General features: G+C 59.8%; 1 protein-coding gene across 1 annotated transcript in view; it reads right to left on the bottom strand.

The window, feature by feature from the left end:
• SHANK1 (SH3 and multiple ankyrin repeat domains 1) overlaps positions 1–14175 on the bottom strand; it is a 40695-nt gene that overhangs the window by 23158 nt on the left and 3362 nt on the right. Inside the window, exons 6-14 of the mRNA XM_042918684.1 lie at positions 12863–13030; positions 12316–12432; positions 8338–8415; positions 8044–8110; positions 7477–7807; positions 6380–6573; positions 3006–3119; positions 2751–2826; positions 2284–2310 (exon numbers count right to left, since the gene is read on the bottom strand). Coding sequence (XP_042774618.1) covers positions 2284–2310; positions 2751–2826; positions 3006–3119; positions 6380–6573; positions 7477–7807; positions 8044–8110; positions 8338–8415; positions 12316–12432; positions 12863–13030 — 1172 coding nt within the window. The remainder of the gene's footprint in view (positions 1–2283; positions 2311–2750; positions 2827–3005; positions 3120–6379; positions 6574–7476; positions 7808–8043; positions 8111–8337; positions 8416–12315; positions 12433–12862; positions 13031–14175) is intronic.

The following is a 14175-nucleotide window of genomic DNA, read 5'->3' as shown; positions in this document are numbered from 1 at the left end:
TGTAGATGTACCAGACGCTGCGCCGCCGGGGCCCCAGGGCCGGCCAGCTGGAGGAGAGCGCGGGGGGCGGCTGCGGCAGGGAGCCCCCACCGGGGCCGCCCCCGAGACCCCCGCCGCCGCCGACCGCAGACAAAGCCATCGCCGCCGCGGCCCCGGCCCCGGCCCCGGTCCCGGTGCCGGCCGCCCCCGCCGCCGCCGCCGCCGCCGCGTCCCCGTCCCCGCTCGGCCGAACCCCCGTGTCCGGGCCCCCAGGCCCCGCCTCATGCTGACCCGCGCCGGGAGGGGGGAGGGGGAGGGGGCGCGCACCCTCCCGCGGGAGGGAGGGCAGGGCCGGGGGCTCACATGCCGGGGGGCGCGGGGGCGCGGGGCGCGGGGTCGGGCCGCGGCGGGAGCGCGAGGACCGCGGACGGCGCCGGCTTCAGCACCGCGGACAGCTCCGGAGGCGGGCGCCGGGCGCGAGGCTTTAACCCCTTGGCGTCCTGCGCCGGGCGGCGGAGGGGGCCGGGCAGGGGGGGAGGGGGCCGGGAGGGGAACGCGGGGGCCCCCTTGGCGGGAGAAGGGGGAGGGGCGAGGCGCGGGGGGGGGGGAGGAGAAGGGGGAGGCACTTCCGGTCTGGGCCCCCCCCCTTAACCCCCTCCCCCCTCCAGGGCCCTCCCGCGCAGGTGCAGAGCGAGGGAGAGCGGAGAGAGACGCACAACACCATACAAGATGCCTCGCGACCGCGTGCGGGGACGCGCGAACAGAGCCCCACTTCCCAGGCAGGGATACCACGGTGAGAGAGGCCCCAGGAGGGGACGCACAGCCCCCTCCCCCGCCCCCCATCGCAGACCGACGCATAACGCACCCCAACACAGTGTGGAAGGGCCAGGAAGGGAAGGCTAGAAACATTGAGACTGGGCCCCAGAGCAGTGAGAGACGCCCCTCCCCCAAAGAAGCTCAGGAGAGGGACATACACACACCAGAGCTCACTCAAGAGAGGAGAGACCGTAGGCTCCCAAGGAGAGGAGAGAGGGTGGCACAGGCCAGGACCTTACAGTTCCAGCAGGGATGCAGGGCACACAACACAGGGCACCCACCTCAGACAGGGTCAGGGAGAGCAGCGGGGAGGCCAAAGGGGAAGAGCCTCAGACACACCACACAGAGCAGCACATGCCAGTGGGCACAAAGAGGAGAGAAGGGGAGGGAATGAAGTTGACAGGACAGAGCTAGGGAAAGGAGAAGGAAGAAGCTGAGGGTAAGAGGGGCCACCCCCCCATCCAGCTGGTAGAGCAAGCGACTCCCAGACCGAGGCCAAGGAGAGACCCAGAGAGACACTGTCAGAGACAGGAGGCAGAGGCTGATAGGGAGATTTGGGGTGGGGGGACCTCGATACTCACCCGGTGCCCAGAGCCAGAGACGTGCCAGGTGAACACACACAATGGTCAAGCGCCTCAGACACTCCGGGCGCAGGGTGGCACCCCAGCCCCACCCTCTCTCCCCATCTTGTCCCCCCCTTCCCCCCCTGCCCGTCCCCACTGGCCAGAACACAGACACATAGGTTTGGACACATTTAATGGAAGGATGCTACAAACAAGGAGACCCTTCCCTGGATGGGGGGAGTGGTGGGGGAGGGTGTCATCTTTCAGACACCCAATTATGACCATCCCTCCCCCACAGTCTTGCCCTTCTGGAAGCCCAAGGCCTGGAATCCTCCCCTCTTCTGCCCTCCCCTCCCCCAATGCCCCAGGTCCTCAATTCCAGATCAATCGGACAGATGCAAATGCATGCACACGATTTTATGGGCTGACACGCACGCACAGTGACATGCAGAGAAAGAGACAGAGACGTGTGCAGAAACCCACCTGTCCATACAAGGTAAGCAGACACACTGACATCCCCGGAAACACTTGCCCTCGTTCTCAGACACACAGATTCAGGGAAACACAGATGTGCAGAGGCAGCTGCACGATTAGCCTCAATCGTGTGCCCGTAAATGAAAGCCACAAAGCACCCATCTACACAGACTGGGACAGATCCTTTCACCGTCATGGGCATGTATATACACAGGGCTATACGTCTAGGGGCCTCTTGAGCCACCCATGCACACAGACACGTGTCATGCGCACCTACAGAGACACATGGGCAAGAACACACTCGGAGAATCCGTACAAGGACGCTCGCCTGTGTAAGATGTTCACGCACAGGGAAACCAACTCTGGTCGTGCACACACAAGTCCATACATCCCCAGGCACCCCTTTCTTCCCATTCCTGACCCCGTGCCCCCCCTTCCCCTCCCCTCTCACCTCCCTGGGCCAATCCCATCCATCAAGCTTCTGAAGCAAGTCAGCCAGCAGCCAGGGAGGGGAAAGGTGTCAGTGTGCCCGTCTCTCCACCCCCACCCCTCCTGGCCCAGCTCTGCCCGCCCCCCTCCCCACGCCGGTGCGAGGCATGGGATGTACACACCTGTGCTGCACATAAAGATGGGGCACATGAAGGAGACAAAGGCCTCCAGCCAGCCACACACACGAGCTTCCCCATCCTCAGCTGTCCACCCCACTGGTCTCAGGCTACCCCAAAACTGGGCAGTCTCAGTGGCTGCCCAGGATGGTTTGGGACTGGGCTTGTGGTCTGAAGCTACCTCTGCCTTCTCCCACCTCTGGATCAAACTTTAGAGGGAGCAGGAAGGAGGCTTAGAGGTGGTGGAAATATTTAAAGGTGGAATATGAAGGGAGCTTGGGGTGAGGGGCACCCGAGGGTGTAGGACATTTACCTTGGGGCATCAAAGCTGTCGTAGGAGCCCACGGTATAATGCCGGAAGAGTCTCTTTGCCTTGTCACTGCGGCTTTCTGCAGGGGGACAAGGGACGACCTTGGACCCTCGCTCTGGAAACCATGAGCCCACCCCTGGGGGTCCTGGCCCAAGCTGTCCCATCTACCTCCCAGTGCCCCACCCCCATCGGGAGGGGGAAAGGAAGGGACATGAGAACCCTAGGATGCACTGGGGACAACTGGCAAGTCTTCGTTACCTTGCTTTCCCTCCTGGGAGCGGTTTGCCACCTCTTCCAGGCAGTCAGAGGGGAACCAGCCAATGCGACCTTTGACCTGGCCTTCCCAGAAGCCTCCTTCCCCGATGCTAAGCACTGGATGGGGAGCAGGGACACAGAAACATTTCCACGTTTCCATGTTGCCCCCCACCCCCAACGTACCCGATGCACAGCCTTTCCACAGTGCCCGGCGCCTAGCACAGGGCCTGGCCCAAGAGCATCCTTAAAAAATGCCCAAGGAAGGGATGAGGGAGCTGGCGGGGGGAACCAAACCATATCGCTCCTGCTTTCTAGCTTCTGAATCCAATGGGGACATGAGGATGCACTGGAAAAAGGGCTGGGTCTGGTGACACGGTCCTCACGGGTTATGGACACATTCACAAAGAGCCCTCATCTCCCCTGGTAGCCAGGGACAGCTTGATTGTTCTGTAATTTTCCTAAACCCTCCTAGACTCCCTAAACCCTTTGGCATTCTTATCAGTGCCCTCTGCCACCGGCCGCCGTCTCCTTGCCACTCAAACCTCTGTCATTTGCTCCCAGACCCTTCCCTCTGCCTCTCTTTGCTTCCCCTGGCTCCGGAAGGGAGGAGAGATTGGAATCCCCTCTTTCTCTCCGCCACCTGTACCTGACAGCCCTTTCCTGCCGGCCTCATCTCTTAGCCATAGAACACGTGTCCTGACTACCTGCTCGGCGTCTGCTGTGGCCGTGCCGGGTGCTGAAATGCAAAGCTGGGCATCAGGGACAGCTAATGGTTATCGAATTCTCACTCGTGGCCAGAGCCCTAAGAAGGGACACTTTTACTCTCCCCATTTTACCGGTGGGGAATCTGAGGCTCAGGGAGCCCAGGTCATTTGCTCTGTCTCCACTCGTCCCTTCACATACTTCCCTCACTCACTCCTTGCACCTACCTGGGGAGGCAACAACTGATTTCCCATTTTACAGACACGAACGCAGAAGAGCCCCCTGCCCAGAGATGGCGTAAGCCACGCTAGGATTTGGGCTGGGGCCATCTGATGCTTTCCCCCGGCTTAAACACTGCCACCCTCGGAGGGGGAATCTGGGGAAACCAAATCGAGGAGACACTCAAGGTCATGGAAGAGAGCGGGAGATGGGGTGACGAGGGGTCTGGGTTCTTGGCTAGCTCTCCAGTGACCGGCTGGGTGGTCGTGGAATCAATTGTTCGGTCACTGAACAAATATTTTATTTAGTGCTGGTCGTGAGTCAGGCCCCAGGCTAGACGCCGGGTAGAGGGCTCATGGACACAACAAATGTGATTCTTGCCTTCATGGATCTTCCCTGCTGGCAGCTGTTAGAGGCGTAGCTCCGTAAGTGACTGCGTGATTGAAAATTAAGGTCAGCACTTTAGGGGAAAAGGACAGGGTTTCCGAAGAAAGGCCACATGGGGGTATATAAAGTCGAGGTGCAAAGGGCAAAGAGGTGCCAGGGTGATGTCCCAGGGGACATGCGATGCAGACTGAGACCGGAAGGATCCTAGGAGGAGAAGAAGCAAAGAGAGGAAGGGGAGGTTTTCCTGGCAGAAGGAACGGGTGTGTGCAAAGAGCCTGGTGTGGAAAGGGGCTTAGGCATTCGAGGAATGGAGAGAACAATGAAGTCTCTGGTGCCCTGTGGGTGGAGGAAAGAGACCGGATGGGGGGGAGGGGCTTGCAGGCCCGGCTAAGGCACTGAGGGCCAAAGGAGCCTGCTACCTCATCGGGCTGTGGAGGAGCTCAGGGGCACTGTGGATTTGGCCCCCTGTGAAGCAATTCAGTGTCTTCAAGGAAGTGGAAGGATACAAAAACAGGGCCGTGTACAGAAGTACTGGGCTCGAATTTCAGAAAGAAACGCGGAAGATACAGCGCATAGAAGGCATGGAAGTTGTCTCCCCTCTGACCTTAGCTTCCCTTTCTTCTTTCAAACTCTGTCTCAAAGCACAGACCTGACCCTCTGCGCATGAGTATGCGCGCGCGCGCACACACACACACACACACACACACACACACACACACTTCCAGGCACCTGCTTCTGGAGGCACTGCCCCCACAGTTAGCCCCTGCATCTGGCCATCCATTCATGCACTCATTCACTCACTCAGCGCATGTGCACTGAGGCCTCCTGTGTGCTGGGTCATCCAACTGGGTCCTGGCAACTCAAAGCTCAGTGACATGTGACCTTGCCTTCAGGCAAGGCAAGAGATGCTGCAAAACAGATACCGATACACAATCGACCTGATGCTCCCATCCCTGCACACCTTTCAAGTCCCCACTCGAACCCTGTCTCCCGTGGGAGGACCCCTCCCGCCCCAGCTTTCATGGGCAGCCGGGGTCTGTCTGTCTGTCTGTCTGTCTCTCTCTCTCCTCTCTAAGCTCCTGCAGTGGGGACCCACTTAGCATAATGACAACTGGTGCTGACTATGTGCGAATCAGTGTCCTGGGTGCCTTAAGGGAACTGACTTTTTAAAATCCTCCCCAGGGTCCCCTTGCACGGATGAAGAAACTGAGGCCCAGAGCAGGCACTTGTCTGAGGGCGCCCAGCTGGAACGTGGTGGTGGAGCCAAGATTTGAACTCAGGCAGCTTGGCCCCCCACCCGCTACACTACTCAGTTCTTCTGTAGCCTGGAGTCGGCAAAGGATCGCTCCCCCGCCTTGCATTAACCGCCGCGTCTGCTTGCTTCCTGTTTCCAAGCTTCATTCTATCCAAGAACACACGTCAACAGCCCTGAGAAGTCTGCATGTGAGGGCTGCTGGCACCATTTTCCAGAAGAAGACAGGAAAACCAAAGAGAGGCAAACCCCAGTAACAGCAGCCGCCGCTCAGGGAGCACCGGCCCCCCGCACGGGCCAGGCTTCGAACACCTGTCTCATTAGAGCCCCTTGAAGCGGGTCCCACCCTGGTTCTCGGAGGAGAGCACCTGGTGGGGGCAGGAGGTGCGGCCAAGGTGGCTTGGCCTCCACGCTTCACACCGGGTGGCAGGGAAGACCGTGGGCTCAGACCCCGGGGCAAGTCGCTGCCCCTGTGTGAGGCTCTGTCCCTTCAACTAGAAGATGGGCTCCTGACACGCTTCCAAAAGGCTGCTCCTGCGAGGGGAGCACTCCCACAGGGCCTGGTGTGGCGTCAGTGTCCCCCAAATGCTAGTTTCCACTCTTTTGCCTCGACACCTCCTCCCGAGGGACAGGATCGCTGCAGCTACCCATCATGCTCCTCCAGAGTGTAAGGGGTGTCTAGGGGCTCTCTGAGGTCTCCAGAGCATTGGAAATTCTAGGCCCTGGAGAACTGTTCGTGCTCGGCCTTCCCGTCCTTGAGGGATTAGCTCACCTGCCGACCCCCGCCCCCCAGCCTGGCCCGGCCCTGCCCTGTTACCTTTGATCTTCTCGCCCTTGCTCAGGGAGATCTCCCCCTCCGCTTGGGCCTGGTAGGACTTCACGGCCATGAAGGAGCGTCCGGGTACCGCCGAGTAGAGCTTCCTGCGCCTCCCGCGACTGCCCAGGGAGCCCCCAGGGCCCCCTGAGCCCCCTGTGCCCCCTGCAGGCCCTTCCCTGGGCGTCCCGCTGGAGCTGCATACACAGAGGGTGTGAGAGGCAGGGGAGAGTGGAGGGAGGGGGAGCCTCTGGGAGAACAGGGGCCCATGGGGGTGGAGGATGGAGCATAGAGTGGGGGCGTGGGTTTCCCAGCTCTGGCATCCTTGGGGGAAGAGGGCATTTGGGGGCTCCCTCTGCCTGCCCACTGCTGCCCCCTGGGCCCCTCCTCTGCCTCCTCCTGGCTTCCGGCTCTGCCCCTCCCACGGTCCTGCACGCCGTGCCTGATTCAGCTTCCTGAAGCGGGGCTCTGAATGTGTCATCCCTCAGCTCGCTCACGAGCCTTCAGCGACTCCCAGCTTCCTCCTGGTGCGGGTCCAACTCTCTGCCCGCCGTGCGCAGCCCGCCATGAGTTTTCGCTCTCCTGTGTCCTTGGGACACACTGGCCGGCCACATCCCCCTTGTCACCCTCCTCCAGCCAGCCTGGCCTCTCTACCCCGGAAAGTCCCCTGCCATCCTCCCCTCTACCCCGAGTGGCTCCTCTGCCCCCCCTCCCCTCCTCTGGCCCATCTCCAAGCTCAAACACCTTCCCCCAAGCCCCTTGCCCACCCCCACCCTGTGTGGCTTCTTCTCACCTTGCCCTGTCTGTCTGTCTGTCTGTCTTCAGGGGCTGGAACCAACATTCTATTGGGTTCCCTTCCCCCAGCCCCTGGCATTGAGCAGTTGCTTGGCTAAACTGTTCCATTTGGGGACAGGTGCAAGATTGTGGCTTCCTCCCCCTCCCTTCCTCAGGGGTCCGGAGAGGGATTTGGAGGCCTGAGGGTGGGACCAGGGACTTGGGTGGTTGGGGGGGGCCAGCCTGGGGGGGGGGGGAAGTGTGGCTCCGAGGATGGGATCCGGTTGGGTTGGGGTCAGTGGGACCAGGGCTGAGCCTTCCCCTACCTGGGCCGTCCACGGGGCTGCCTCTTGGCCTCTTCAGGGTGCCTCCCACGGGATGGGGAGCGGGCCCGGGCGCCCCGGGGGCTGCTGGCACTTCGGAGGGTCCCACTGCTGAGCTTGGTGCTGGGGGCCGAGGGCTGCGACTGACCCTGGGGCCCTGAGGTAGGGCCGGGGGCCCCAGAGGACGAGGTCCCCGGGGCGGCAAACACCATCCAGTCAGGCAGGGCCATGCTGGTATCACTGTTGGCCCGAAGCAGTGCCGGGGGCACTGTCAGCCCTGCGCCTGGGGGTCCCCGTCGCCGGGCTGCGTACTTGGGGGACTCCTGGAAGGGCACTGAGAGGGCACAGTGGCAGGAGGCAGAAGGGGCAGGGGAGACAGGCAGGCGGAGGGGGTGTGCAGGCAAGGAATGATGGGGGAGAGGCATGAAGGGAGAAAGATGTAAGACTGGAGGTCTGGAATCACCCCTCTCACTACTACTCAGACGCTCACAGTCTGCTGGCCCCCCAGTCCCCCCATGCACCCCCAAGTACACTAGGTTCTCCCCTCAGCCCCACCTCCCTCTCGCTCACCCACATCCTGTTCTCGATGGTTTCGGATCAGCTCCCCCAGTTCAAAATTCCCAGCGATCACAGCCACCTGGAGGGAGGTGGGGTGGCCCAGGCAGAGGGCGGGAAGCACTGTGAGGTCCCCGGCCAGCTGCACACACACCACCCCCCGCCCCTGCCCCTCTCAAACCTGGACCCCCGCAACTGCGCCCTCCGTCCTCTCCCGGACCGCCAGCCTCTCAGCCAGCACTCCTACCTGCCTGCCTTCCTCACCCCCTGTCTTCTCTGTGCCCCCCACCAGCCCCGACAGCTCCAGACCTGGAAGGGGGTCTGTCCATTGTTATTCTTCACATCCTTGTTAGCTCCTCGATAGAGGAGGATCCTAGCACAGGTCTCCTGTGGGCGACGGCCGGCCGGTGGCACGGGGTAGGGGGGAGAAAAAAAGAAAGAAAACCATTAAAGTCACCAGGAGCAGACGCAGGCACTGTGCTAAGAACTTCAGGAACAGCCTGATCTAAACCTGCCTTGCCCGGGACAGCAGTCACTTACTACCGGTGGCTCAAGAGCCCTTTAAATGTGTCCCGTCCAAACTGAGATGAGCTGTGTCTGTAAAATACAACCCACACTGCAAGAACATAGCACGGGAAAAAAAATCCAAATGTCTCTAATACTTTTTCTATTGATTCCAAGTTGACACGGTAATATTTTGGACACCATGGGCTGAGTAAAATGGGCCAAAAAATCCACGTTACCTGTTGCCTTCCTGTCTTTTTTTAATGCAGCTCCTGGGATACTTAAAATCACACACACACACACACACACACACACACACGACCCGTGTTGTTTTCTACCGGGTGGCGCTAATCTAAAGCCGGGTTTCTGGACCTCAGCGCTACTGACATTTAGGGCCAAAAAAAGAATCTTCGTAGTGGCGGCTGTCCTGTGCATCGTAGGACGTCTAGCGGCATCTCTGGGGTCTGTCGCTAGATGCCAGTAGCACTCTCCTCTCCGGCTGTGAAAACCAAGGAAGGCTGCACACATTGCTAAGTGACCCCTGGGGGACCGGGCTGTTCCAGTTGAGAGCCACCAATGTAAACCTCACGGAGGGCTTCCTGTGCTGCGCGCCAGGTGCTCAGCACTTCCCCATTTTACAGACGAGGAAACTAAGGCATCAAAAGGAGCACAAGGTCACACAGCGGTTGACCATCAGTGGTTGGATCTGAACGAAGGTTTGACTCTGGAGTCTCTGCTCTTCTCACACACTCTGCTGGACTCAGAAGAAAGGGGACAACAGGGGCCAGGGCTGGGCAGTGGGGGTAGGAATGCCATCCACATACAGACCAATTCCCTACCGATGCCGACCATATCACACCCTGTCACGCTTCGGATCAGACCCAGTGCCCTGGGCATGGCCTAGAGGCTCCCCCTCCACCCGATCTGCCTGCCCTGGCACCCCCAGCCTCGCCAACTTCATCTTCTGCCACCTTTCTTCGCTCCCTATACTTCAGTCACACTGGCCTCCTTCTTCCTCTGACAGGCATGCTCCTGCCCCAGGGCCTTGGCACCTGCCGCTCTCACTGCTTGGAATTCTCTGCCCCTAGATTTCCACATGGCTCACTTTCTCGCTTCATTCAGGTTTTTGCTCAAATGCCACCTCTTCGGAGAGGGCTTCTCCTTCTACCTCGTCAAAAATAGCTGCCGATCACATTCCCTGTTTTATTTTGATTTATTCGTTTTTACCAATGTGATGCCCACTATACGCCAGTATTAGCTCATTTTCTTCCTAACCCGGTCTCCTTGAAATCACGTTTCTCTTTTACCTGTCTCCTTAGCATCTCTCCCCCACCATATGGTAAGTTCTATAGGTGCATGATTTTGTCCGTGGCACCCACCAGCTGGATTAGTGCCCGGCCCGCTGGAGCTGTTCAATCAACGACGGCTAAAGTCCTTCACCCTCTGTCTCGGCCTGAATGAACCCAACCTGGCCCCCAGCTCGACTCCTCTCTCCAGCTCCCCCAGATGCAACTCAACCAGCAAAGTTAGCTCAGGTAGTTTTCTGTGTGTGTGTGTGTGTGTGTGTGTGTGTCCAAGTGTGGACATGCCGGTCCCAACTAGACTGTTAATTTCCGCCACTGACATGTGTTTTCGCGTGTCTGTCCGCCTCCACTGCCCCCTTGCCTAGCACGGGGCCACAGCACGCCCAGCAGCCCAACCAGCAATCCACCCTGCTCCTCGACGACCTCGATTTACTGGTGTCCTGGCGCTTATCTTACAGTCCCTCTGTCCCCTGCAATACTTACAGTATTGCCCTTCCTCCTTTACACATCTGCCTCTTTGCCACACGCGAAGTCCCCCGATCCGCCCCGGCCCGGGAGTCATGCCGTGTCTGATTCATCCCACGTCTGGACACACAGTAGGGACTCAAGAGACATGCACGGGACGTATGAGGATGAAGGGAGCAGAGTCATTCCAAATTACTTTGTTCAAGCCATTCGTTCATTCACTGAGTCATTCAGTCTATCTCAGAGCCAACACCTGTTGAATATTCTGAGGGGGGCAGGGTGCTGTCTTGGGGCAGACTCAAGGTGGCCGGTTCGCAATTCATTCATTCACTCACTCACTCATCCAACAAAGTCCCTACTATGTCCGGGGCCTTGGGACACAGTGACTGAGCAGACTTAGCCCCTACCCTTGAGGAGCTTCCAGCCTAAACATGGACCTGACCTTCACCACCAGGGGACGGGGGACGGGCATGTCAGGAGGCCGGGGGAGGAGGGAGGGAGGAAATCTGTCAGACCCAGCTCTGGCCCTGGCGAAGCTTAAAGTCTGAGAGGGAAGACAAGGGGAGAAAAGCAGACGAAGAACTCTGTCAAGCGCTGATTCATTAGGCATCTTGCCAAGAGCAAGCACAACATTCACCCACGTGATCCTTTGTACGGTAGGTGTTACCGACCCATTTCACAGGGAGGGAAACCTCAAGGAGGGAAAATTACTGGCTCATCCGACCCCCTGAGAGTAATTGTTCCCGCCCTATAATTCTTTACACTGAATCTTCCCCGTTCAAGTGAATGGTACGGTTTGTGTCTCCTGACTGGATCCTGACTGAGAGAGGTAATGACAATGGCGTTGCCTTCTGGGGACGAGCGCTTAACGTCCATGATGTCTCATCGCCTTCAATCAGCCGCCCTACCCCCATTTCAGGGAGAGGACGGAGCCTTGGAGAGGGCACGGCGCTTGTCAGGGGGACCCCGGTCTGCCCACGGGACATGCACATAAGCCGTGCCGTCAGGGAATCTGGGCTCAAGGCCGGTGTCAGGGAGCAGGAGAGACGGAACCACCAGGGAGGGGCAGTGACAGCACCGCATTGGTCGGGTTTGACAAACACTGAGTTCTCTCCCGGCAGAGCAGACTGCTTGCTGCCACAAGGCGGCACGTGGCTACCTGCCACGTCCCCGGCACTGCAAGTTCTGATGCGGCAGAAGGGGCTGGCGCTGTCTTGGAAGGCTTCCTGGAGGAGGGGAAGAAGGGCTTGACAGACCAGCACCTGTGCGCCAAGCCCCGTCTTCCCAAGTCCCCGAGGCAACCCTCCGAGGGCAGGAAGCCCCTACAACAGGTGGAAAGACTGAGGGGGCTGACCCAGGATCACCGAGGGTGGGGGTCACAGCCGCAAGGGGGCAGGTACACGAGGCCCCTCCCGGCCCTTTACTGCTCACCTCCACTCGTGGCTCCTGAGGTGGGGACTGTCCACCCGGCCCCCAATTGCTACAACCCGCAACATGCTCTCATCCCCCTCAGAGCTGTGGTCTGGCCCTTCCTCTGTCCCCTGCGGTGGCCCCTGCACGCACTGCACACAGTAGGTGCCTCCTGATGCTCTCTCCCCTCCACCTGTGCCCACCGCCGAGAATACCCTTTCTCGCCTTCCTACTTGGCTCACTCCCGCTTCTCTTAGCACAGGTGGCACATTTTCCAGAGAGCCACCTCCACCCCAGGCCCAAGGCCGAGCCCAGATCTGGCCTCCCCCGGGGACCTGCATTCCCTGGGACCTCCCTCTGAACACTCTGGATTGTGACAGGAACGTCTGTCTCACTCACTGCTTGGTCCTCAGCATCCCGCTCTAGGCCTGACATGGGGAAGGTGCTCAGCAAGTATCTGCTGAGCGAATGAATGAATGGATGAGTGAATGAATGGATGAATGGATGGATGGACAGATGGATGAATTAATGAAATAGTGAAGGGACAGAGGGCAGGGAGGCTAGAGTCAGGAGGAGGGCCTGGGCGGGCTCTGCCAGAGCAGACCTTATTGTAGAGGGCGCAGATGTGCAAGGCCGTGTTCCCCGAGGCATTCTGGGCTCCCGGCTCAGCCCCATAGAAGAGCAGGTGTTCCAGGTGCTGAGAGTGGCCTCGCTGGCAGGCCTGGGGAGGACAGGAAACCCAGGAGGCCGGATCAGACTCTCCCAACCATGGCCTCTGTCTAGATCCTGAGTCCAGGAAACCCCTCTCCTTTCCTCCTCTGTTTCCGCCCAGGGACCCTGGCCATCAACTTCATGAGTCATTCCAAGACCCAGGCGTCTGGATAGGCTCCTTGAGAGGCTCAAGAGACCACCCCCCACCCATGCCAGAGATCGAGATGTCCAATCCTGAGCCCATGCCCTCTTAGGGCCCTGGTGCTGACTCCCTCACCTTTTTCTCTTTGGGGCCCATGCTACTCCCACCCCCATACTCTATGAGGACCCCAGCATCTAGATCCCCAGCATCTGGATCCCCTTTGCACCAGACCCGATCAGGGCCCAGGTGCCCCCCCCATGCACACACCGCGAACCCCTCCTGGCCGAGTCTGGAGCACCTGGTGAATCTCCTGCCAGCCGTTCTCATCAGCTATGCCCAGCTGGGCCCTGTTGTACAGGAGCAGCTCGCAGCAGCGGGGGTCGCCCCCCACCATAGCCGTATGGAACAGAGGGGTCAGGCCTCGGCGGTCCTTGTAGTTGGGGGAGCCCCCAAGGTCCAGGAGTGCCTGAAGAGAGAGACCAGACAGAAAATGGTCACATTAGCAGTACTGGTTTGTTCTGAAGGGCCAGTCGGGAAGGGAGTCACGGGTGACCCACACTGGCCAAGGTGGTTTGGGAGTCTGCACGAATGCCCTTGTCTGACCTTGAGCCTGGCCCTTCCCCTCTCAGGGCCTCTCCCACGAAGGGAACAATGAAGGGGCTGGGAAGATGCCTCCAGAGGACCTTCCCACTCTGACGTCCTGCCCAACCTTCCCCCCCCCCCCACCCCGCCGAGGCTGGCTTTGGATGAGCCACTGAAGGAGTCTGGTGCCTCAGTGCATCACAGCAGCCAGATGGTTGGGGGGCCACCTGAGAGAACAGAGTCTGGACGCAGGAGGACCCCTGGCTAAGCAGGAGGTGTTGTTAGGATCAGGATCCCCGAGAGTGGGACGCAGAGGGAGACCTGGGAAAAAGGGTTAGCTGGGACCAAGGTGAGCCGCGCCAGCCATGCTGGGGCGGCAGCGGGGGCGGTGGGGGGGGGGTGTCTCACTCGAGTAACAGCTCCGGGCACAGCGGCCGGTGGAGCTGAGCATCTTTAGAGGGAGGTGTTGGCAGCAGCCCCGTGAAGAGCCCACAGCCGCGCTGTCCACCAGAACCTCTGCGGTGACGGAAGCGATCTACGGCCCCATGTGGGCTCCCGAGCGCTCGAGCGTGCTACGGTGCCCGGGGAACAGACACGTTCGCCCTAGCTCATTGTAGTTCATTGAAATCCGAACGGCCCCCGTGTGGCTAGTGGCTACTGGGTTGGACAGCACGGGTCTGGAGGCCGGGGGTGCGGGGTGAGAGCAGGAGCTGTCTTGGGGGGAAGGGAGTGCACTGGGGGTACATATAGAGGGTTTGTCAATTCCAGGGGCATAAAGCCAGATCTTTGTGGCTGGTGTCCGCATTTAGGCGCTTCAAGAAAGAGCTGGAAAAGGGAAGGGAGGGTCCATTAAACTGGAGCATCTGTGAGTTAGGGTGTTTCTCAACAACGATGTGTCTTTGCGGGGGGCGGTCTATCCTGACCTGTGTATGAAGAGGGAATCACGTGCCATCGGGCGGCGGTGGGGTGGGGGAGGAGAGAGGGAGAGGAGTTTAAAATAAGACCATGTAAGCCCCCTCCATGTATGTA

Source organism: Panthera leo, chromosome E2 (genome assembly GCF_018350215.1).
Source record: "Panthera leo isolate Ple1 chromosome E2, P.leo_Ple1_pat1.1, whole genome shotgun sequence".
Lineage (NCBI taxonomy): Eukaryota > Metazoa > Chordata > Mammalia > Carnivora > Felidae > Panthera > Panthera leo.
Note: the sequence above shows the minus strand (reverse complement) of the source record. Positions and strands in the feature narration are given on the sequence as shown.